Raw genomic sequence first — 26,150 nt, 5'->3', positions numbered from 1 at the left:
GGGAAGGTTTCTTTCCAAGAAACCTGAAACTTTCGAACTCATACCGTTCGGCTGTCACAACTATGTTTCTTCTCAATCACACCAGGGGTGTTGTGAAAACTAAGACCCTCGAAAACTAAGACCTAAGACCTAAGACCCGTCTTAGTTTTCGAGATTACGAAAACTAAAACCCCCTAAAATCGAATCCGTCGAAATATAAAGTCAAATTGTAACCGACATAGGTCTGATCTGTCAAATTATGTCATCTTCGATCCTTTCCACCGAGTTTTAGGTCAAATTTAACGGTAAATTTAGGGGTCTTAGTTTTCGTAATTTCGAAAACTAAGACCCCTCTTGGTTTTCGTAATTACGAAAACTAAGACCCCCACCAAAACAATCTCTAAAATTTCTACAAAGTCGAATTACGACCGTTTGAAGACTATAATCCGTAAGACAAACAAAAACTACTATCATACTTTACTGAAACTTGTTCAAAGCACCGTGTAATTTAATTTTTATTTTAAGGATGATGACCTATTTGTCCACTGATCAAAACCACTTGTCTGGGGCAAGTGGACCCCGTTTTTGTCGCACCCTTGCTGTAACAGAATGCCTAAATACAGTCCTAAATAACAAAACTGGACCATTTTTTTGGATTTCAATTGATGCGAAAAACGTTTTAGCTTTTTAAAAAGATAGCAAATAGCGTGGCATAGACCCTTTTCTATTTATAAGGGGCCATTTTCCAAATGATTTTACTGAGCTGGGATAACACAAAATAACAAAAAAAAAGAAAACAAAAACCTTTGCCAAATCCGGGTGTTCGATTATACAGCAATTCTTGTTAAAACTCAGAGAAGGTACAGTTTGCAGTGTAAGGTTTTCAAATCTTGTCAGTTGCTCGTTTTCGTTGTTTTCTCCTAATGAAGTATAAATTAGTTTGAGCAATATTAGGCCAAGTACTTTTGCGATAACAGTATGGAAGTCATAATCACTTCAAGTTCTGTGTGATTCTACTTGCGCAATCAATCCTTGGCCACGCTTGTAAATTAGCCTACTGGTTCGTCTCTTGTCAGTTCTGATTCTAAACCTTGTTATTGTACATTTAGAGTGCCTTTTTTCGGAAGAATCCAGAAACGGATATGTGATCTCAGGTCATATGGATTCTTCACAACCGAAAAAAAAAGATCTAAAAACGGATCATTTACCATGCTAACGGCATGTCCTCCTGCTTCTCGTGATGAGAAAAATAGAGGGAAAAAACAAGAAACAATGTGGGCCTTTTTTTGATCCTCGCGGCGAAGACAAGAAGGAAAAGCAAACTAAACCACGTATGAATGTGCGAAATGTGCATATTTTGGTTTGAAACACAAACGTTTCGCGAATAGAATGCACCTTAGCCTGCGAACTGCAAACGCATTTCTGGTCGTCGCTTCTCTCCCTCCGACAAAATAACGTCTGCGAACACGAGCGACAAAACGATTTCCGTGACGTAAAAACTTTTGTTTTGATGTTCGCCAATCACATCAAAGGTTAGAATACAGCTCGAGTGACTCATCGCGACCTCGCGCGCTGGCATGTCTTACGATTTGGAACGTGAATTTCACAACTATAAGGGTAGTACGTGACATAACAAAACGTGGACAAAATAACTCCCTACAGCGAAAGGAAAATAACATAGCTTCATTACATCTCGCTCAGACCCGTGATTTATTTCAATTTAACCAGCGCCGACAAAAGGTGGTGAATCGATTGTACAGACACATCCTTGACTGATTCAGAAAACTCTGACAGTCGCTAGTAAATAATTCACAATCCTACAAGTATCGCCACAAAACAATGATCTGAAAGATTATAAACCTGGGCCGGACCCAGCGTGAAACAAATATTTACAGCAGTAAATTGATCATAGTCAAGATGACATTCAGCTACGGTGTTCGACTCCTCTTATAAAAACTATGGAAATTAAAACCTTAAAAAGAACATATATTTAAAGAAATATTAGAACAAATATAAAATGCTTTCGATCTGATCAATGTACATTCTGTCTGAACCAAGGAGCAACCAGGCATTGAAAATCAATTACCACATGTCCTACCTTTCAAAGATAAAGGATACTAAAAAATCATCTAAAGCGGCACACGACAAACTATGAAAGAGTTCTCCAGATGAAAAATTTCCCCAAATGTTTTCTTCAATATGAATCCTTTTGGTGTTTATTTCATTCATCAGTCCCACGAAAGGTAAACGCGTCGTTCTGAGGAAAAAAAAGACGTCTGCGGTTCCCAGGCTAGAAAAAGGGCGGCTGTGCACACGTTCGGTATAGCCTGCGAGAGCATCCGGTTTTTTCGTGTCTAGTTTGTTGGTTCCACATAAGAATACACAAGAGACAAAGCCCGAAATACTACAGACTTTCCGAAAACAGTGGAAGATTGACGAAAACATCGCTCTTTGATTCAACAAGTCGCAAGGCTTCATCTTCATCTGCTTCATGCTTGTTGAGTCTTTCAAACCCAAAAACTTCCCATTCTTTCCTGAACGCATACTCAGCCATATTTTCCAACGCGTTTGCGCAAGATCCGCGCAAAAACTCGCGCGTTTCTTCTTCGAATATGCAAGGTGAATTGTGATTGGTCACTAACAGCTGACGTCACGGAAATTTTTTCTCGGCTCGTTTTCGCAGACGGTTTTTCTCGGCGGGTGAAACTAAAGCTGAAAAAACCGGATGCTCTCGCAGGCTAAGTGCACCTTAGGAGAGTAAAATTATAAAAACGTTGTCACTGTAATTTTGTAATTTCACTTGTGAAATTATATACTTATACTGAAATTTTGCGCCGAAATTAAGGAGTAATTTGTCACCCATGATATAAAGTATTCAGTTTAATCCTTCGTTCATACGCTTTGCACATATCTGCATGGTTATCAGCATATCTTCGGTCTTAACCATTTCAGAGAGTATGGCCTTTTATTGATTTAGTTAGCAATTTAATGCCTTATGTCTAATGTGTTCCATCGTCACAGATTTACCAAGCATCCTCAGCGACAGTCAAATTGGTTTTATCGACCCACAAGAAATGCACTTTGGTGATTCCCGAACAGGATTCATGTGGCGTTTAAAGAAACAAAAAGAAGAAATGGACCAAATTCCAGATCAGTTTCATCCTTTCAAAGGAGTATTCGACTGCGACGACGACGTCTTTACACAAGGGTTTTACAACGGGACGTTGTTTCGATTTCCCTTGCGGGACATCGCCTCCAGCTTATCGGAGACATTGTATTCTGACGAAAAGATGCAGGGTTTATTTGGCAGTTTCATTGCTGACGCTCACCTCGTTCTCCTGTTTCTGCGAAATCTGGAAAAAATTGAACTTTACATACGAGAGAAATATGAGTCTGAACCTAAAAGAATTTTTCATGCAAAGATCACCGAGGAAAGTCTGGAACTGGTTCGAAGTAAAAGGAAAGAGTTCCAAAACCAAATCGAACAAGGTAAACACATGCAAGAGCCTGTCGCCGTTACTTATCCAATCATAATCGAGACACAGACAGTTGACGGCGTACAAAAACACTCCTTCCTTACCACCAACTACTGCTGCGGAGTTGACGTCTCACGTGATTTTGAAAACCTCCTGACAGATAAAGAACTCAGCTATTTACCGTCCGTTGGTGTTGCTATGGCACTACGGAGTGATGTGCTAGCCTCTCCCATTGAAGGCCACGTGTTTTGCGCTCTACCTTTGCCAGTACAAAAGAAGAGCATGACAGGTTTGCCAGTTCATGTGAATGGATTCTTTGCATTAAACCAGAACCGACATTACATTAAAACGCCAAATGCAGATGAAGACGACCGAGATAAGCTTACTGACAAGAAACAGTTGCTGTGGAATCGATGTTTGATGGAGGAAGCTGTGCCAAAAGCTTACGTGATGATGATAACGGAAGCCATCAACACATTCAAAATTCAGCCAAACGCAGTCTACAGGTAATTGAGTTTTTCTACTTTTAATATCTGTAGCATAATACGTCCCTGAATACCAGAGACCGGAAATGTCTTAAGTTTTAGTTTATCTGAAACGTCACTCCTGTCAAGCAAGACGGAATCCATTAGGAAATTGAGTAATTTTAATTTTCAGTGGACAAAAACCTTGCACCAGAATATTTTAAGCCATATCGCATTCTTTTTTACATTTTCCAAGGGCTATAGATGTACTTAGTTATCTGTAATAACACCAAAGACAGTTTCTTAAGGGAGCGCAAGAAAATAAATTTCAAATTTCACAGGAAATGAGAAAACACAGGTAAAATCGTCATGCGTATGATTTCATTCTGTGAAATTTGAGGCTTTTTGATTTTTTTTTTCGGGCTCCAATAAGAACCTCTTCTTCGGAGTTATTTCATTCAACTTATTACATTTTTAGCCCTTGAAAAGTGTGAAAAAGAATGCAATATGCTTGAAATTATTCTGGTACAAGGTTTTTGTCCACTGCAATTTTAAATTGCTCAATCGCATAATGGATTTTGTCTTAATACATTGACGTTGATACTGCTACTTGGGACACAAGACCCTTTAAGTCTGAGCAACTGAAAAAAGCCCCAAGGGTTTCAGCCGATCAATCCGGTCTGATCTGTCTTGTTAATTGTCTTTATACTCAGCTGCAAAGAAAAATTGATTAGTCATTCTTTCACAGATAAACTACGACCTCTTTAGGAATTGTGGTAGGTAAATTAATCGGAAATTGACACTGATATTTTATGATGAAATACTCTTTTTTACAGAGCATGGCCAAATATATTCAAAATTGATCAAGCTTGGTTAAGCGTGCAAAAACCTTTCTTTGAGAAGCTGGTTCGTGAGAATGTGATTGCTACTCATTGCGGCAGGTGGCTGAAAGTTGAGGACGTTCTCTTTGACAGTCTTGATGACAAGGAGCCGAGAGATTTGCTTCTGAAAGCATTGATTGACGCCAATCAAAATGTCGCTAGCCTGCCCGAACATGTGTTGAAATCCATTAAAAACTATAGACAGGCTATCAAAGAGATCACTCCTTCATTAGTGAGGCACGTGTTTAAAGCCTCACCATCCTGTTACAGTCGTCTACATCGGGAGGAGAAGTTGTTTCTTTTGAAATATGTCGCAAAATGTGAACAAAACAACTTTGTAGACCTGATTGGTTTGGAGCTTCTACCTACTGCCAGTGGGACCTTCATACCCTTTTCAGATTGCGGTGATAATGTTTACATCTGTACTTCAGAGCATCCACTGCAACTCCTACCGGGAATGAGAAATTGGTTGTTAGACCCAAAAATTGACAAGAATCTTCAAGCAGTTTTTGAGGAGATAGCAGGACAAGGTAAGTCAATAGAACGATCATTAAGCATCAAGGCTTGAAATAACTGGCCGTCACTCACCGGATACCTTTTCCCGTCAAAAGTATTTTTGTTCAACAGACATGACCGGTATTTGGCCGGTTAGATATTGTAAAGTAATAGCTTATTAGTACAAACGTTGTTTACGAATGGACAGGAATGGTTGTTTAAGGAGAAGACTAAAATGATATTGACAAACGAGCCTATGAAAAACGGTACCTTACCAGTACGTCTTAGATACGAGCGTGGACTATGAATTTATGAAGAAGTCCTGAGGAGATAGGACTAATAAGGTACAAAGAAATTAAAATAGAAACAAGGTAGAGTAAGGGTTCTTTTAAGATGGCTGAACGTAGTTTGGTAGATGGTGAATAGTTATGAAATTCATTTTTCAGTATTTTTCTTTGGGTCATGTGAGACTTGTTACTTCAAACAAATTTCGTCAGGGCAAATTCTTAGCACCCAAACTTTCTCAGAGAAACTGTGTTCCGTCACCTAAAGCTAAATTTCAGGTGGTCACTTTGTTCACAGGGTGTACTCAACTACGACGCCTTTGCAAAGAAGAAATACCTGCTCTGCTTAAGAAGTCGTTACCTTCTGAATGGTTTGGTAAACACATGGTTCAGTGGTTCCCCGGTAAGGACTTAAATCATCCCCCGAAGCGCTGGCTCGAATCTTTATGGATATATTTACGAGATGACTTTAAAGAAGACCTGACTACTTTTGAAAACCTTCCTTTGATCCCACTGGACTTGTCACAAGTCCCCGTAACGTTAACAGAGTTAACAAACCCATCAAGAGTTGTTGCCAAGAGACTGAAAAATGACCGCCTAGATGGAAAGTTGAGCGAAGTCTTGAAGGAACTCGGGGTAATACTCATTAAAGAGTGTCCTACTTTTTTGCTGAGTCATCCAGTCGTTCTGGAAACATTTGTTCATCCACCGCGTGTACATAGCGTTTTAAAAGCTATGGAAGCTTCTTCTTCGTTCTTGGGGGACGGCCCCGGCATGCATTCAGCCATCATGCTAGATAAGGTGAAAGACGAGAGCAAACGCTTCTTGAGAAAATTTATTTCTAAAACACCATCCCTTTCCCCGGAAGAAAAGTCTTACGTTTCTTGCCTTCCCATTTTTGAGACACTGACAAAGGTTTTCGTGTCAAAGAAACATGGCTTGGGAGCAGCACCAGAAGATCCAATTCCAGTAGCTCTAAATGGAGATTTCATTGACGTCAGTGATAAAGATTCCAAGGACATGGCCGGCCTGCTAGAGATCGGAATTCCAACGCTAACTGAATTTGTGTGCGATAAGATTTTTCCTGATGTGGGAAGAAGGTGCTATTCAGAAGAAGACATTGATAAACTTATGTCCTTCGTAATAGAAAGGTATCATGTTCATCTAGAGGCCGATGATAAATTTGAGAAGACCATGAAAGTCCTCCCATTTGTTCCAACCAACAGTGGACGAGTCGTAGCAGAAGGCATCTTTGATCCCAGGGAAGCCCTATTGCAGGACATTTTCGCTGATGAAGACGTGTTTCCTGTTAGAGAACCTTATTTAAACCCTGAATTCCTGGTGATTCTAGAGAAACTTGGCATGAAGAGCGAGAAAGAAATCTCTGTCCATGACCTCCTAAAAAGTGCAAAGAAAGTGACTGATGTGCCGAACTCTGTTAAAGCGAGGCAAAAATCAGAAGCCATAATGGCTTACTTGGAGAAAAATCCTAGGAAACTCAAGGAAACTTTTTCTGGAAAAGACTTGGGATCACTGCTTTGTGATATAAAATGGGTATCTGCTCTGAGAAAAAAGCCTCATGGCTTTCCAAAGACCCTACATCTCTACGGAGAAACGGCCAAAAAAGCCCTTTTCTACAGGCCAACAGATGTCACAAGTGAAGACAAAGTGAACCTTATTGGAACGGTGATGCCCATTGTTAAAGTACACAGTCAATTGGCCAAACATTTCAGCTGGAACGAGAAGCCCCGTGCCTCGGACGTCGTGAAGCATTTAAAAACGGTATCGTGCCATTACACCGCGAATGAGAAGGCCCAGTATATCGAAATGGTAAAGGAAATATACTCCTTTCTTGACCAGCCTAAAGACGCTGATGTAGAAGCGGCCATGCAGGAAGTTGAGCGTTCAAGTTGGATATGGAATGGAGACGGCTTTTCCTCTTCTAAGACCATACTTACTCATAAACCTCCAATTGACCTATTGCCATATATTTTCTCCCTTCCTTCAGAAGTGAAACAGTTCTCAAGGCTTTTCACAACGTTTGGCATGCAAGAGCGTTGTGAACCTTTGTCCCTTCTTCATGTCCTTCACCAGATAAAAGAGAAGTATCTTGATGATGGCCGTCGCTTTCCTCACTCAGAAGTAAAGAAAGATTTGCAGATATCTGTTGACATTCTAAATGAGATCAAGCCAGATGTTGGCAAACAGCTGCCTTGGCACCTTCAGGAGAAAGTTCTCATACCTACACATGTAGAGGGAGATTCCTGTGTCAGGCTAGTCAAAGTTGAAGATTGCATGTACTGTGAACACGAATGGCTTGAAAGAGGCAACCTTGACGAAGAAGTGGATTATTTGTATGTGCATCCAAATGTCCCAAATAGTACTGCAGAACTTCTACAAGTTCCCACTTTAACTAATCGAATGCTCAAACCCGATGAGATGCAAATAGGAGATGAATTTGGACAAGAAGAGAAATTGACAGACAGACTTCGCCGACTTTTGGAAGAATACACAGATGGATTTTCCGTACTTAAAGAGCTCATTCAAAACGCGGACGATGCCGGTGCTACTGAAGTTAAATTTCTCTACGATAAGAGAAACAATAAAGATGCACAAACCTGTTTGATTGACGAAGGGATGAGAGAATGCCAAGGTCCTGCTTTGTGGGTTTACAACGACGCGGAGTTTCGTGATGAGGATTTTATTAACATTACTAAACTGAATGGTCGTACCAAAGAAACCAAAACTGAGAAAATTGGCAAATTTGGACTAGGTTTCAACGCAGTGTATAACCTGACAGACGTTCCAATGTTCCTTAGCAAAAACTTTTTTGTCATCTTTGATCCCAGCACCCTCCATCTGGGCAAAGCGATAAGGAACAAAAGCAAACCGGGAATGAAGATCGACGTCAATAAAAACACGAAGAGGCTACGAAATTTCAAGAACCAGTTTAAGCCCTTCAATGGCATTTTCGGATGTGATTTGCTTCTCGAGAAAGAAGACAACTCGTTTAATGGAACACTTTTTCGATTTCCGTTGAGGACGAGACAACAAGCCGCAAAAAGTGAGATAAAAAATCTTCATTATAACGATGAGGAAATGCGTCAGCTGTTGAAAACCTTTTACGAAAGGAGAGACCTTTTGCTTCTGTTCACACAGAACGTAATCCGTGTTGGCCTTTACAGCTTGCATAGTTCGTCACGTCAAAATCCACAACCAAAAATGTTGTTTCAGGTCACCAAATCCCTAACAGAAGGTGGAATACTGAGGGAATTGTCCCTTCCTGTCATGTTACCTCATACTGCAAGAAAACTGGACGCAGAGCATCAGAAGTTATTGGAACAAACTAGTTTTCTTCAAGCGGCGTCCATGGTTAAAAGAAAGGCAAAGGGTTGCAAAGTTTCTCCAAAGGAATCTTGTGTGTCTTCAATTGCTGTGGACGTTGAATGCCACCTCACCAATTGTGGAGCAAGTTTTTTCAAAACTAAGGAGGCCTCACAAGAGTCTTGCACTTGGCTGGTGGTATCCTCAATTGGGAAAGGCGAGGCAATGGAGTTTGCACGAAAAGATCCTAGTCTTGTTCCATCAGCGGGAATAGCTGTTCAGCTGCTAAGGAAAACAGAAAACTTTTTTCTGCCATCTCCTGTCACGAAGAAAGACAGTGGACTTAATCTAAACGGTACGATTTTCTGTTACCTTCCACTTCCAATGCACAGCGGTCTCCCCGTACACATAAATGGAGCATTTGCAGTGACTTCTAACAGACGTCATTTACAAGAGAAACTTGAAGACGACAAAGATTGCTATGGAGTGAAATGGAACACAAAGCTTATGGAAGATTCTATAACGTCTGCTTACTTTACTTTACTAGAGGATGTAAAGTCAATTGTACCTGATGACGGTTCATATGCTTTCCATTCATTATGGCCGAAAGAGTGCGAAGTACAGAAACATTGCTCGCCTGTTCTGACATCATTCTACAAACAACTTGCAACTGGTTCTCATGCATTCTTCTCTGATGGCAATGAATGGTTTTCGGTTAATCAAGTCGTTTTCCTCCATCCCAATCTCCGCTTGGATCCTAAAATTGGAGACATTTCATTTGCTGTTTTTCAACAATGTACCAATGTTATGGACAACGTAGTTGACTTGCCAGCGGAAGTCTTCCATTCGCTTGTTCATTGTAAACAGTGGGGTGTAATAGAGAGCAAGACCTACGACATCGATCGGTTCTTTTGTGAAATTTTCTTCCCTAATATTTCAGCTGTTTCTTCAAAATTGAGAGATGTATTGGTTTTATATGCTTTGGATCAAAACAAAAGTGATTTGGACGAACTGTTGAAGAGTAATAAATGCATTCCCGTTTCACCGAGTGGGAAAATCCTCAAATTCCCAAAACAGTTAATTAATCCAACCAAACGTGCTTCTACTCTGTTTTGCCAGGAAGATGGAAGGTTTCCATGTAGCAACGATGAATTTCGAAAACCTGGTAGACTGGAAAAGTTAGAAGATCTAGGAATGCTTTCTGATGAACTTCCCTGGGAAGACATCGCAGAAAGAGCAGAAAGTATTCCGGGGTTAAATGCAGTTGACAATAAGGCAGCGGTCAAACGTGTGAGGGCGTGGCTGAAACTCGTAGAAAAGAAGCTAAAGGAAAAGGACAGGGAGAGACCAACGCATTCTGTTTTAAGTCGTCTTCTGGTGGCTCGATTTCTGCCAGTTCTTGAAAAACCGACGTCATTTCCATTGCATTGGAAGGGAAACGAATTTCACGGCAGTCGAAAGCTTCTGGCAGCGCCTAAGGACATCTTTTTGGAGGAGAAAAAGTACCAGGTATGTTGCACGGAGCCAATTGTTGGCTTAGCCATTCCAGAAAAAGTTAAAGAGCTGCTCGATTTAGAGGAAAAGGAAATAACTATACATCACGCGATGAAACAACTTGAAGTTGCCTTTTCTACGGAAATCAGCACACTGAATCGTAAAAGTTATGACGAAGTAAGCCGCGTTTGCTCTGAGGCTTATTTCTTTCTACAGGAGAAAATGGTCAGCGGTGCAACTTCTGTTGAGAAATTCTTCACTGAAAAAAGATTCATTCTTGTGGGGAAAACGTTTCTTTCTGTAAACCAAGTGGCTTTCGAAGTTAAGAATGATTGCTCCCCGTACCTACAGCGACTTCCAGATCATTTTCGCGATGAATTTGCTGATTTAATGAAGGTTGCTGGCGTGAGGGAGCATTTCGAACAAAAAGATTACATTTTTGGTCTCCAAAAAGTGAAAAGAGATTTTGGAGAGATGAAACTGGATGAAAGGGCTCTACAGGTGGCAATCAACATGGCGATTCAACTTTCCGAGACGTTACAAGGATCGAATGACGATGATTCAGAGCCACAGGAAAAGTGGGGCGCTCTTTATCTTCCTGATTTTAGAGGCATAATGCGTGATGTGCATGACCTTTGCTACAAGGACTGCCCTTGGATGCCTGATGATCCAGACGAACTGTCCGTTCATGAGAAGATTCCCTGGTCAACCTGTAAACAACTGGGTGTTAAAACACGCAGGGAGGGGGCTCTGCAACATCACGATGCTGGGTTTCCTTTTGGGCAAAAGGAAGAGCTCACAAATCGATTGAAACGAATTTTGATGGGCTACCCAGGCGAGAAAGAAATTTTGAAAGAGCTTCTTCAAAACGCTGATGATGCACAGGCAACTGAGATCTGCTTTATTAAAGACCCCAGGCACCACCCTGATGAAAAAGTGTTCAGAGAAAGTTGGAAACTGGTGCAGGGTCCTGCCTTGTGTGTGTACAACAACAAACCATTTACTACGGCGGATATCGAAGGCATTTGCAAGCTTGGCGAAGGCAGCAAGGGAGAAGATCCGAACAAAACTGGTCAATACGGTGTTGGATTTAATGCTGTCTATCACTTAACTGATGTTCCATCATTTATTTCCAAGGGTGAGGAAATTGGTGATGTTTTGTGCGTGTTCGACCCGCACTGCAAATACATTCCCGGTGCAAGTAATGCAAAGCCTGGAAGAATGTTTAAAGGTATTGAAGAGTTAAAGTCAAAGTTTCCAGATGTTTTCTCATGTTACCTCGAGGAGCATTTTCCCTTAGAAAATGCAACCATGTTCAGATTTCCCCTTAAGTCTGAGAAAATGGCGAGAGACTCACTAATATCACAAACCCCGGTTAGTATGGAGAAACTGGAGTTTATGATGAAAGACTTGAAGAAAGAGCTTTTCGAAGTTCTTCTTTTTGCGAACAATGTCAAAAAGATAGGCGTTGCATCGATAGATGAAAGTGGAAACCTCCAAAAAACCTACTCCGTTCAAGTGAGTATGTCAAATGAAGATGAAAGAGAAAGGCAAGCATTCGCTGCCTACATAAATAAGATTGGAAGAGAGACGAGAGAAAAGGCCTTTCTTCCCACGAACATAACGGCCAAACAGTGTACCTATACACTAACACTGCAAGACAACTGCGGTAAGAAGGAGAAGTGGTTAATTGTCCAACAGGTTGGCTTAGAGAAGCGCGTAAAAGACAGTATCAACGTTGCCTTTAAGGAAGGTAAGCTCGGGATGCTTCCTCGGGGTGGTGTGGCTTGCCTTTTAGATTGCAACACGGCAGATGCGAGAGGAAAAAAGAAAGCTTACTGTTTTCTTCCACTTCCATTTGAAACTGACCTGCCGGTTCACATAAATGGTCACTTTGCGTTGGACCACGAGGCCAGACGAAGTTTGTGGAGGGATGAAGCTGGAGGTTATAGGAGCGACTGGAATAATGCTTTGTTGTGCGATGTCGTTGCTTCCTGTTATCTCACCCTGCTACACAAAGTGCGTGGATTCCTCCAACTGCCATTTGTTCAAAACCGTGCAACTCGCAATGGCACTTTCAACAGAGGTGATATCTTAAAGAGATTAACTTCTTACGAAAACCTGTTTCCAGTCTCTCCCATAGAAGAACCTTACTGGAGGACGCTGGTTAATTCAGTATTCCAAGAAATAAACACTAATGGAATGCGCTTGCTTCCGTTAGTGAGACCGGTAAAGACACGATCAAGTAGCCGTGCAAAAGTTTCTGATTCTGAAAAAGTTCAAGTCACTTGGTTGCCGCCCACGGGTGCTGGCAAGGAGCAAGCCTTCTTCAATGATCTCGACATGAATGGTTGTTTTGCACCATTGCCACCAAAACGTTCTGAAGGCGAGGAAGAACAGAAAAGAAGACAAGAGTACAGAATTAGATCAAAGACCAAATTTGAAGAAACTTTGCTGGAAACTGGTTTCAATCTGCTCGCCTTCTCCTTGAAGGTTTATGATGCATTTAGCAGAGCAGGAGTGCCGGTTCGTTGTATCTCTCCTTCAGCCGTTTTAGACTTCTACAAGTCAATTTGTGATCCAGATCCGCATGGTGATATCGGTGTAATTCCATGTGATGTAAGCAACACGCCATTCAAGGATCAAGGAGGGGTGATTCGTGTCCTAAAGTATTGCAGAGATGATGAGCATTTTTTGGAAAAACTTCATGATCTCCCATTACTTCTCACCCAAGACAACGTTTTAAGACGGTTCAGCGAAAGTGATCGCCGATGTTTGAGCCAGTATGCAGACATTTTGCCATTAACCCCATCTCTTTTTGTGAACACCGCGGTTCGTAGTGAAGTATTCGGTGCCATTGATTGTGGGGAAATTTCTGTGTTCCAGCCCTTTGATGTCAACTTTTTTGCTTCACAATTAGCAAAAAATTTGCCTGAAGGTATCTATAGGCGATACTATTCCGTAAGGTGGCGTCCTGATAGCCAGGGTAACACTTTGCCTAATCACCGCTGGATTTACAGAGTATGGGAGTTTTTACGTCAATTTACTAACGATGTTATGAAGAAAACAGACGTGGAAAAGGAGAAGAAAACTATATTCATTCGAAACCTCTTGTCGCCACTCTCTGATTGGAATATTCTCCCAGCAACAGAAATAATCCAGCCAGAAATCCTCCAAAGGCAGCATCCTGTGATGCGTAGCGAACAAAAACTTTCAGATCAGATTTTGGTGCCCTTGAAGAAAGCCGAAACTGTTTTAGATTTTACTTATTGCGGTGAATCTAGCACTAGGCTGGTAGAGGCTTTGCGGAATTTGGGCTTGCCAGAGCTTAACAAATCTGTAATGCTAGCGAGGAGTGCTGATTCAGTACCTTACATCAAACCGGAGTCATATGAATTCGCACATAGTCTCGTAGCCACCCTCGAGTCGCCCCATTCTCTTATCCTAGTTCTTAAGGAGAAGCTTGAGATGGATCTTTCTTCTTTTGACGAAAAATTAACGCTCTCAGATGCTATAGGTATTCTCGAATACTTTAGCCGTAACATCGAGAGCCTGGAGACGGTTGATCAGGGAACTTTGAGGAAACTGCCATTTTATCCAACAGCAACTGGCAATCTTGCAAAGATCAAAGATAGAAACGTTTTTCTTCTTCCTGGAATCCCCAAGGACGAGATGAATGTTGTTGAATCCAGACTTCATTGTCTGTTTTTGGACCCTCTTGCCAGCTTGTCAAAAATTTTTGAGTTTTTACAACTGCAGCCTTTACCTCCGGTAGAAGTCTACTTGAAGTTTGTCTTAAAATGTTTTAAGCACCTCTCTGTCAAGGGTAAGTTGGCACATCTCCGATATCTTCGTCAACTCATTTTATTTCCAGTAGAGACAGGAAGTAAGGGTGAGGAGCGTGATAACAGAAGATTGCTTGACTGTTTAACAACAGTGGAATTCATTCCGTCAATAGGCGGTATCATGAAAACCGCATCCAACTTCTACGACCCTGACAACGAAGTTTTCCGTGCAATGCTAACCAAAGACATGTTTCCTCCAGATCCATTTGGTTGGGAAGAATGGCTGCCCTTCTTGAAGAAGATAGGTCTGGTTGAAGAAGTCTCTGAAGACCAATTTTACAGATTTGCAATCCAAGTTGCACAAGAAGCTGAAACAGCACGAACTGAGGAGACGTACAGGAGGTCTGAAGTACTGGTGCGCCACCTCTTCTCTCGACATAATGTGGTAGGGGAATTTCTTTTGAACCGTGTCTGTGACGTTCCCTTTGTTGCAGGAGGTAAAGTCAAAGAATCTCTGCGGGCACTCTGCACACCGTTTGGAGGAAAAAAGGATAGCGAAATTCCATTTATTGCATTTAAAAGTGCAGTTGTTAGTGAACATCAAGAAATCGTTTGGTCAAAAGCCTCTTTGCTACCAAATTCAGCAGATCCAAGATTTCACCGCTATGAGCTTGCACTTGGCTGTCCTCATAGAAATGTTGACCAGTATCTGAATGATCTCCTCTCCAAACTGAAAATTCTGAAGAAGCCGCCTGTTGATCTTGTGGTTAGTCACTGTGAAACAATCTGCCTCCACCTTGAAAGCAGAAACGATAAAGAAAACGCATCAAGCGAACAGTTTTCTGCGATAACGCGGGTCATGGAAAGTATATACAAATTTCTACTGGAGAACGCGATTGACGATCTTGGAGCAAAGATCACGCTTCAAACTACTCGTTGTATTTTGATTGAAAAGGGCAAGAGATTCATTCTACCAAGTCAAGCAGTCCTTGATCTGTACGAAAAGGATGAGATAAGACCCTTCCTTTATGGAGTGCCGCCAGAATTTGGCAAGTTTCGAGAACTGTTTGAGTTCCTTGGATGTTCCAAGTATGCAAGACCCACCCACTACGCCATGGTCCTCGAGAGGTTGCAGAAGGGTTGTAAGGGTAGCAAACTTAACCCAAATGAAGTTCGCATATGCTCTAAGGCTGTAAAAGGGTTTTTCGATACGTTGCAGGAAGAAGAGGAGAACATCTCTTCACTTTCTAAATTGTACTTACCAGCCATGCCCCCGGGATGTGCTTCTCCAAATACGTTTCCTAGTATCATCCCTGTTACTCTCCACCAAGCAACAGATCTTATATTTGATGATTCTCCTACTTATAGCAATCGAATCCGTGGGCTTCAGAAATGTTTTGTGCTTGAACTAAGCCTGATGAATGTAAGCTGTAAATCAACGATGGTCAACTTTAAAGACCTGATGATGAAATTACCTTTGGATGTACAGCCTAAGATGCTTTCTTCTGTGGTCAACGAAAAACTAAGCTGTCCTGAGAAAGCCGTCATAGTGACAGATGGTACTGTGAACCAACTGAAACGTCAACTTTCGACTGTGCAGTTTGGTCGTGGAATTGCTAGGATAATTAGAGATGTGAATTCTCATAAAAAGAATTTTAACGAAAGTGTCATTGCAGGCATCGAAAAAGGTCTACGAAGCATTGATCTCTGTGCTGTAAAATTTCTGGAAACATCCCTTTTTTACAATGGAGGTCTGATTCCGGGAAGTACGGCTGAGGTTCCCTCTTTCGAGGAAAAACTGGTGTTGTCTGACCAAGAGATACGAAGAGTATACATTAACACCAAATCTGGAATCGATGACCCCTTGTCCACGGCATCTTTGGTTACTAACGTAATCGTCGAAATGTACGGGGAGTCTCTAGGAAAGAAGGCATTTGTCATTTCTGATATGTTGCGTTATCCTCCTTCAAAAATTTGGTCACTCCTAGACAGAATGGGGATTCGAAAAGATGACAGCTATGTGGCAGCGGAAATGGATATCTATCCCGAACCAGGAACCCTGATTCCAATCGAGGACCATCATTTGCTTAATGACGCATTCGAATTATTTGAGCCTGACGAATACATAGGCTGCCAGCTGGACGACCCTGGTCTGCTCCTCAATTCCACGTTCATCTACGCAATTATCATCGACGAGGTAAGTAATGAGGACGCAGATCTCCTGACGAAGAAGTACAAAATCAACACTGGACACGACAAAGAACCAGCAGTAGTTAAATCTAACAAACTGTATAAATTCCACTGCTTAAATGACATATTTGAACAGCAACTAAATTGTTGCCAAAACAGACAAGAGGTCCTAAATGAGGTCACTGATCTACTAAAGAAATCATGGGAACTGCCACAAGAGGAAAAGCTCCAAATTATCAAGCGTCTTTGTCTACGGTGGCATCCAGAGAAGAATTTAGGCAATGAGGAATTCTACAGAGCAGTTCTCCAGCACATTAAGAAGGAGGTTTCACGGCTTGGAGGTTCTTACGACGACTTGTTTGCTTTTTGTGAAGCACGTGCAAGGGAACATGGCTCACAGCGAAAAGGATACAGAGAACGGTTTTCTGAGAGGTTCGGTTCCTGGGGGTCCTCACCTAGTCACAGATCAAAGAAAAGTGTTCCTCCAAGCCTTTGCGAAAGGAATCCCCAACCTGAAGAAGCCAAGCGATGGTTTAGACAAGCTGAAGCTGACCTCGAGGCTGGTGCAAATGAACTTGCCTTTACCAGCCCTTCCTTTGAGTGGGCATGCTTTAAATGCCATCAGGTAAGAATGAGTCCGTGACCTATATTTCCAAGTTGATGTATACCTTCAGTTTGTAAGTAGCGAAAGAAACTGAAGGCACTGCGCTAGGAGTAATTATTATGGGCTAAGCATTTGAATCCGCACTTTGGCCTTTTCCTGCCTTTCGTATTCATTGTAACAATTGGATCCGCTAATTAAAATTCATGAATGATAAGACAGTTGGTTTTCCTTAATAAAGATAATAAGTACCTTTTCCGCACAAATGAAGGGATTTTTCTTTACCAATAGGCAGCTTCCTGCTGCATGTCCAATAGGTGTATACTCGTTTCTTTTCACGTGTTTATAACTGTCCTCGTCCCCCAACAGTGCTTAGTTACCTGTAGCAAACGAAACAATAGACCTGTCTATAGTAGCCCGTTTATAAGTACCGCAGGTTAAAAGCAAAAAAAAAAAGCTAGGGAAATGATTTTCTGTATGAGACCACAGTTTAGCTGGAAGAGAGGTAATGTGATCATTCGATAAGCTATATGATTCTAAAATTTTCCTTTCTTTGTACTCTTTTCTTGCATTTCTTTATGTAGGTGTACATGTCTTGGCTTAATGAAACAAAACACAAGATATAGTTTTGAAACGGAGTTTTATTGAAACCTGAGAAACACGAAATGGATAGCAGAAATTAGTATACCTCACATATTATAAGCATGCACCTAGGCTTCACATTGTAGAATGGTTTTTTCACAAACAAACGATTGGGCAAGGCTTTTCGCTTATTACTTATGGCTAGCTCTGTCGATTCTTGCCAATCAAATTGTTTAGGGAAGGTAGAATCACTCTTCATTGCTCGCTTTGACTTACGATACTCACATTTTTGGTTAGAACTGCACAAGGTTTGACAGTAAAGTAAACAACAGTAAGTGGTGTGCTTGTTTTAAAAATATATATTGAGAGAGGCGGGGTAACCAAGCATCCACGTCTGAAAATAATTATCGACCTCGAATCGGCCTGTCATTGGCCATACATCGTCACTACATCGACCCCACATCGCATAACGATTTATGATATTTGCGCGACATCAATTTTGAATGTCGAAGCTACACAAGCAGGAACATAACCCATTTTTCAGCCTGTTGAAGGTTTTAATGTGGTAAAGATACCGTACAGATTATTTGCGTCAAGTACATAGATTAAAAAGCCTGGAAGGAAAACAGCTCCTTAAAGCCGCAGTATTTTGTAGTTTCGGGTTGAAAGAGATGTTTTGTTGTAACTCATTGAATCCATATGACAAGTTATTTAGTTGTTCGAGAAGTGAGAGGACATTTCAGTAAATTTATTAGCCGGTGATCAAATTGGCCTGGAAAACTGCGCCGTTGCTTAAATTTACAATCAATAAGTTGAATTTTAAGAGTAAATTTATGTTCCTCTAGGCAGCAGAGAAGGCCCTAAAGGCAGCTCAGTATGGTGTAGACGCAGACAAAATTTATGTCCACAATCTGGTTAGAAACTGCCACAATTTGGGAGACCCTCAGTTGACTGAGTTAGCGGACAAGCTGGAGAGCCTTGTGGGTAACTCAACACGCATGCGCTACCCAGACAGAATGGCCTATCCCAAGATACCGAAGGACGTGTACAATGAAGAGAAAGCAACGAAAGCTTATGAAATAGCTAATAAAATCGTTAGGAAGGTGGGAAACAGACTCACCTCAGGTATGAAACTTTCCTGAGTAACCCTTAAAACTATAAATGTGACTTAAACGTTGTGTTAAAATTTTCATTTCTGCAAGAAGCAACAGAACTGTAGTTGTATAGACATATGTTGTGTTCACAAAATGCTGAGAATGTTATTCCCTTTGCCTACATTACACACGGCTTTGTTGCATACCTTAAAAGTAAAACTAAAGGGTCCTCATTTAACGGGTCCTTATCTGTTGACCAAACCCCGAAAACGACGGTGCGCTCACCTTGCTCAGTCCTCCGTTAAATGGGCATTTAAAACAGCTTTAAACTATTTGGAAAGGAAAGAAGTCGAATAAGGGACAGGAGGTCACCCATGGGAATCGGACTCAGAACCTTTCATTCAGATGGCCATGCCCTAACCAACGCTGCCAGCACTTGCTTGTTCGTCAATCGCTGGGTGTCCTAAGACGTAACTCCAGCTCTCGTTAGCTTTCAATACATTTACTATATCCCACGACATTTTCCACGGTCTCATAGAACATAAATTTCGACCAATGAGAACATGAGAAATCGTTTAGTTATTGCAAAAAAAAATATAAAAAGATGTCTAGGGAATGTTGTAAATGATTGAATCACAATCCTGGACAAGAGTGAATGGCAGAAAATGTTGTGGATACCTGGTTCAATTCAACGTTGTATGCGGGGTGGGTGTAGGAAATGGGAGCCGCAAATGTATGGACTTTTGTTCATAATGGTCTGAAATAAAGTCGAAAAGAAAAACGCCAAAACGCCCCTTTCTCAGAACTGTATAGAGGTGTTTTTCCTCGCTCCTGATGAAAGATCGTCATACGCAATTCAGGCAATCTTGTAGACAAAATTCCTTGGGACAGACATGCAATATTGGTAATTATATCTACGTTTTAGCATGCTCTCTTGAAGCAGCGTTCCTTTTTTCTACAAATGCCTGACAATTCTTCCTCCCCCGCCCTATACAATGCTGAAAGGCACTTTGTGGCACTTTGGTCCATGATTATAGGATGGTTAAAAAATATTACAACATACTATCAACACATACCGGCCTGGCTTATAAATGCTTCGTCACTTGGCAACGGTTACAAGTAGGTAAATGTGGAGAGATGTTGTCAGTCTTTTGCGGGTTGGGTTTGTGGACCTCTTAGTTACTTGTGTTAGTGGATCGGTAACCCCAGACAACTAGCTTTATATAATGACATTTTTGTAGGAAAATAACAACATCTAAATCTTGCTGCTTTATCCAAGACAAAATTAAACATTAATCACTAATAAGACAGCAACACAAGTCACTTTTGTCTTTACTGTCCTCTAATTACTGTTTTATATATAATTTACATGTAATGAAGCTAGTCAAAAGGGACTGCAACTGTTTCTTTCATTTCGTCTTCGACAACGCAACAGAGGCCAACACTGTAACATTCCTTCTGCCCATTTCAGATTTTTTACTTATTGCACTTTTTCAAGAGGTTACTACCAAAAAATTACAATAAATTACAAAAGTAAGAGAAATTAAAACAACATTAAATTACTAAAATCATCAAAGGTGAAATGGAGCTTAGGCTTTCGAGTTGGTCGCTACCACGTGCAACTAATTGGTGTAGACATTTAAATAACGTATAACAGAGACAGTAAAAATATAAGTGCATATATACTTACAATTTTATATAAAACAATAGAATAGAATAGTCTACAAATTGCACTTGTTTTAATTTAGGCTGAAATTTGTGTTTGTTACAACCTAACCTTTTAATTTTATCCCTTATTTCTTTAGACAAAGAAGAGAAAATTTAAAAGGACCGAGGCCATTTTTAGACATTTAGCTGATTCTGCCCCGTCGTCTCTCAGTCTCTTACCAACAAGAGAATTAATGGGAGCGCGAGGGATTGTGGGAAGAAAGAATGTTTTTGAGCTGATACGTACGGAAAAGTAACTTGATTAGGAATCATGTTTATACTTTGTTAACTTAGTTCCCCATTATTACAAACAACATATTAAGCTTCTGATGCACTTTCCAATCGGCAAGCCTATAATCGAAAGGCAAAATTACGTTCAATAATCTTGAAACTATTGTTTCATATATTTGCTTTTATCTGGGATTTCCATTTTAAAATGGGAGAAAGTATCAGTTATCAAACGCGCGACATTGCTTGGTTGCAAAAATGTAAATGAGACATACAGTCTCTGTGAAATTTCGAGGAATTTGAAAACAAATTCTCCGAAACCATTCAGATCTCAGGATAACTTTTTAGAGATTACTAACCTAACAATAACCAGGGATTGTGTTTTACAGTGCGACCGGGAAAGCTTGAAATATTTCAGGAATGTTTATTGTGTTATGACCAATCACAGCAAAGATCAGGATATGTGAACTGGCCACAAAACTACAAACTAATTAACGGTCATGCTTACGGTTTAGCTTTCTCGTGATTGATTGGCTTTTCTATTGCATGACAATAACATTCCAGAATATTTCTTATGTTCACGGTTTTCCCGGTTTGACAGTAATTTCTTGATAAGAAAATGCACATTTTACAGTGCGACTACTTTAAACGGCGCCACCTAGACAAAGTTAACCAGTCGGATTACGGGATAGTAACAATATATTCCGAGAAGTCAATCATAATTACCACGAAATGAAATAAACTAAATGGATCGAAATCAACCAATTACAACGTACAGGCATGACCTTTTAAGCCCGCAAAAGAAAGCAGGTGTTTTCCGAGAGGTCCGCTAGATCGAGTGACTGAAGCAAAAGACTTCAGCGATAGTTATATTTTTGACTTGCGGCAGCATGTTATCGCAAAGTGCGGCAATAGTAGCGAAAGGAATAGCTGGTACAATGTAAATGACAAAATAACAGCTCGTGTCAAAGAAATATGTCTCCTGGGTGTTGTATGCAAAGTTTCGAGTAGAAAAACATTGTCTGGTGAAACATTTTGCTTTCATGAAAAACGTTTGCTATCAATATTGCCTTTTTTTTCACGAGCTGCTGATGACTGACTGAGAACTAACTTTCTTGGAATGTATTCTTATTTTCCTATTATCCGATTGGTCAACATTCTCTAAGTGGCCTATGTTATAGTAGTCGCATCGTAATAATGCGAAAGTTAAACGAAGATTCGTCTACAGATTCAGTCGACATCCCTTTTTTATCTTTGGGTTCATTTTCTTGCTTCTCGGTACATCGGTTTTATCGCATGTACGAAACGTCATTTTGACGAGGAAAGTTAGAATATCCACGATCATTTAAAAGGGACAAACCGTATTGTAATCGTTTTAATAGATTTTCCTGATTGAACATTACAAGCAGAGTAGTAGACCGTGATCGCTACCAAAGGTTAAACTAAGTTGTGAGAGAAGGACCTTTCTTTTTAGTGGCGCGAAAATTTTAATGAAGACATAACTTAACATAGCAAATGCTAAAGGGCATACAGGTTTTATGCCGTCGAACAAGACAGTTTTTTCTTATCGTAATTGTTAATAACGTTTTTCATGAAATTTGATACTTTTTAAGTTTCTTTTTTTGTATTTTATTGGTTTTTAGGGTTTCTTATACATTGTATGTTGTTTTAAATTATGTCATAGTACTTAATTTCATGCTTCAAAAATATTATTTTAAAATCTTAATGTAAAGTAGTTTTTAAGATGCGGGCCCTGGGCCCTGTTGAAATAAAGTTTTAGTTTATTACAATGCATTTTGAGTATGTTTGATTTCGGACAGTTGGAGCCTTTTAAAAAGTGATCTCTTAGAAGAAGAGCCATAGGTTGAATCTTCAGCAATTTTGATTTTTCTCAGGCGGAATGTAAATCAACTTAAAATGTTATCAAAATGTTTTGAATTGGGGTACAATCCTTTTCTTGTCTTCCCTCTTTGATTTATAGTAAGGAGTTACGTTAATTTTTAGCATCGACGAAGACGACGGCAGCGAAAATGTCACTTTGCTTCAGTTCTACTTCTCTTTTAGACAGGTGGAATGGAGGAAAAAGAACTAATTCGTACTTCGCACTATCTATTACCCATAAACTTGTAGAAAACAAAGCTAATAATATAAAGCATAAGGCAAATTTTAAAAACAAAAATGGTCTTTTGAAACGGTTTATCGCAACACAGACTAAGACTGTAAAGCTTAGCTTTTCTAAACTTATCGAACTGACCTAGATAAAGGCTTCCCTAATTTGAAGCTCGGGATTCGGGGTTTTTAAGCAAAATCCGGCAAGCTTCGGAATTGAAAGTATACGTGCGAGTTAGAACGCCCGAAATAACCCTCGGGATTACGGGATGGCACAAACTTTTGAGTCGGAAATACGGGATTGAAGAACCCTATTGGGACCCTCGGCTTATACTGCAGCAGGCTGAGCTGTTTTAGGAGGAAACTGTTTGAGATGTGATAATTGTGTTAACTTTAATCCCTTGTTTTCATGGCAAGTTTAATTCAGTTCCACTTTCCTTTCAGTGAGTTGTAATAATTTCCAAAGAACTAATTCTTAATTCGCTATAACGCTTAAAGGTGTTTGCGAGCATATCCGCCTATACGCTTCAATTGCGCGGTCAGTGGGTGTTCTCGAAAACTCAGACCTCAAAGATTGAGAGGTCAATTAGTTTTAAAAAAGACAGTTTATCTTCATTGCAATTTGACTTTTTTTTTTGAACCACTGATCAACTGTAGATCTTTTCCTCGGATGAGATTGGAATTTTTCTGAGAAATCGTTGCATGCTTGAAACAGTTCGAAGTCTACTTCATGAAACTGAGATCCTTCAGAGGAAAATTGAATTTCGGGAAATGATCTTTTTTAGGACATGCTCTAAAACGAGCCGAAGTTTTATATGCAAGGGGTGTATGAGAAACTATTGTTTTATCTCTTAAATTTTTAAACAACCTGGGAGAAGAGGTTTTGAAATACAACACATTATTTTGTTTCCTCATCTGGAAACTATCCTTGCTATAGTTCTTTTAAAGAACTCTCCCAATGTTTTGAAAGCTACTTTGCCAATTCACTTTGGAATTTTTATATTACAGACGGTCGTGTTTCCAGGAAAACACGCACACAACTTCCGAGAAACGTGAAGAGGAAAATCCTAGAGTCGGATTCCTAGTGCTGTGTTCCTTATTCCAAGGCCCTGGATTCCGGATTCCACATGAAACAATTTCCCGGATTCCGGAATCCGGATTCCCTTACATCGGGCGATTCTTAAGAATTCTCCAAGTGCTTTGAAAGCAAATTTCAGTGCCACTTTACCAATCCACTTTGGTAATTTTATAATATTACAGACCGTAGTGTCTCCAGGAAAGCACCCAAACAATTTCCGAGAAAAGTGAAGGGGAAAATCATAAAAAGAGTTATATTGAAAAATGTACATTGAAAGGGGTCCCGTCTTTAAATTTAAACATATCATCTTACTGAAAGTGCAACCCTTCCATACATATATGCCGTCCTGACTGGAACAATATTGTACCTGAGAAACCAGTTAAGATAATTATATTAATCTCGCCCCGTTCGAGTGCTTTTCGGATACATCACCGAAAATACATTGGCCGAGAAGGCCTGGGAAGTTCCAGTGCTGCTTCAACAGATCGATTCCGAGAAATCTGCTCACGTGGCGTCTGCCATTATCCAAGAGCATATTCTGGGAAAGATTCATTTCCAATAGATTGTGGACAGGGAATGGTTTACTTCTCTGTTTCCGTGAACCAGCGAAAGCGGAGTTAATCAAAAAAGGTATGTCACACATATTCTAAAGCTGAAAACAGGCAAAATTTAGTCTTGGTTGGTGGAATTCAAAGCCCTGAATCCAAGTGTTTCAGCGCCTCCCGTAACTGATTAATATTCACCTTTTTCCGAGAAACCTGTTCGCGGAACGACTGTAAGGGACTTTAAGATCCAACGACGTGGACGACAACGAGAACGTCAAAAAAGAAGCAACAACTACGTACACCACACTTTTTGTACATTTCTCTGCCCGTTTAAGCACGACTACGACGTGAAAATGCCTAATTTTGCGTTTCGTGGAGGACGTAAACAAGTAACGACGAAATTTTACTTCTGTTTTCTGAGCTTTGACAGTGAACGGGATGTTTTTAGGAGCGGATGGTAGGTTTTTCCGCGAATAGGTACAAATGATATGTTTTTAAAAGGTTTTGGCTATACTTGACAGCAGTGCACTGTGAAAAATAAAAAGGAAAGGAAACTTTGTTTGCACTTGAGGGGTTGGCGTTGTTGTTTGGCCGACTTCCGTCTTGCGGAAATTGACATCTGCTCGCATAAAAGTTACTACAGTGTACGAGTTCAATGCATGGCTCCATGTCAAGGAAATAGTTCGTATTCTAACAAAAATCGTCGAAATATTTATTCAGAAATTATTTTCACAAGTGGTGGTGAGGTTTCTAGATAATTCCGTAGATTAAAGTGTTTATTTCATTCCCGATTCGCTTGGGTTCTTTTCCAAAACTAAAGCATCTTAAACACAGTATTTCGTGCAAAAGTTTATATTCAGTGTAACCTTAAGCCTTTGCCTTTTACTATCCTTTAATCCTCATTATCGAGTTTCTGAATTTCGAAAATTTTAGTGAACATAACGACCAGCGTTTATCGAAGCGCTCTACAGGCAAACTCTGGCTCAGGCGCCGAGGTATTCAAGCCAGACAAAACAAAGTGAAATGCAAACTATAAGTTAGAAAAATTCAGAGGAAATAACCTTTAAAAAAGAGCCACGAGAATTGCTATCTACTAATTATATCCTATTTTTATTGGTTTGCTTTATACTGAGTCTTTGTGCAATGATTAATATCTAGTTGGTGTTTAGCAGCACTTCTTGACTACAGGGAATTTACTTAATTTTATTCACTCCTAGTTAGTTTTCTCGCATTAATTATAATGGTCGGTTACTTAAACCAAGTCTAATTTACACCGCTGTTTAAGACATTTTTGAACCTTCAGATCTCCCCCTCAGTGTGTCAATTTAACAGGATAAACGGCTTTTCTACTCTATACGCCTTAATGAAACTGTTCAGCAAAAACGGCTTTTAGATAAAACCCTTGCATATTTGTGCAAGCTGAAAATGACTTAGAACGCGGTTTTGTTAAACACTGGTTAAACTCCGTTTAAATAACCGGTCCAATGAGTTTCTTTGCAATTAGCGCCCAGCATATTTGATTAAATCTCAAATTTTGTCCTGTAGTTTTCTTCATTCTCGCCATAATTTTCATTTTGGTTTCAAATGCTGAGAAACTGGGATTAGAGTTCCCACCTGCCAGAAAATATAAAGATTTGAAAAAGTATCGTCCTTAATTCTCTTTCCTTCCTTCTCAGTCTTTGTCCTTGCCTGCCTCCTACTTTTCTTTCTTCTTTGCTTCCTTGTTTCCATCCTACTTCCCACTCCCCTCCTACTCCCTCTCTTTCTTATTTCCTTCCTGCTCGTTCCCTTCTCTGGCTGCCTCTCATTTTATCGTTCCCACCTTCCTGGCCCA

General features: G+C 40.2%; 1 protein-coding gene across 1 annotated transcript in view; it reads left to right on the top strand.

Moving 5' to 3' along the window:
- LOC140930903 (sacsin-like) overlaps positions 1-22,363 on the top strand; it is a 34,192-nt gene extending 11,829 nt beyond the window's left edge. The window contains exons 6-10 of the mRNA XM_073380623.1: positions 3,001-3,961; positions 4,756-5,330; positions 5,878-16,997; positions 18,401-18,680; positions 20,455-22,363. Of these exons, the coding sequence (XP_073236724.1) occupies positions 3,001-3,961; positions 4,756-5,330; positions 5,878-16,997; positions 18,401-18,680; positions 20,455-20,474 (12,956 nt within the window). The 3' untranslated portion in view covers positions 20,475-22,363. The remainder of the gene's footprint in view (positions 1-3,000; positions 3,962-4,755; positions 5,331-5,877; positions 16,998-18,400; positions 18,681-20,454) is intronic.
- The last annotated feature ends 3,787 nt before the right edge of the window (positions 22,364-26,150 follow it).

Source organism: Porites lutea, chromosome 3 (genome assembly GCF_958299795.1).
Source record: "Porites lutea chromosome 3, jaPorLute2.1, whole genome shotgun sequence".
NCBI lineage: Eukaryota > Metazoa > Cnidaria > Anthozoa > Scleractinia > Poritidae > Porites > Porites lutea.
Note: the sequence above shows the minus strand (reverse complement) of the source record. Positions and strands in the feature narration are given on the sequence as shown.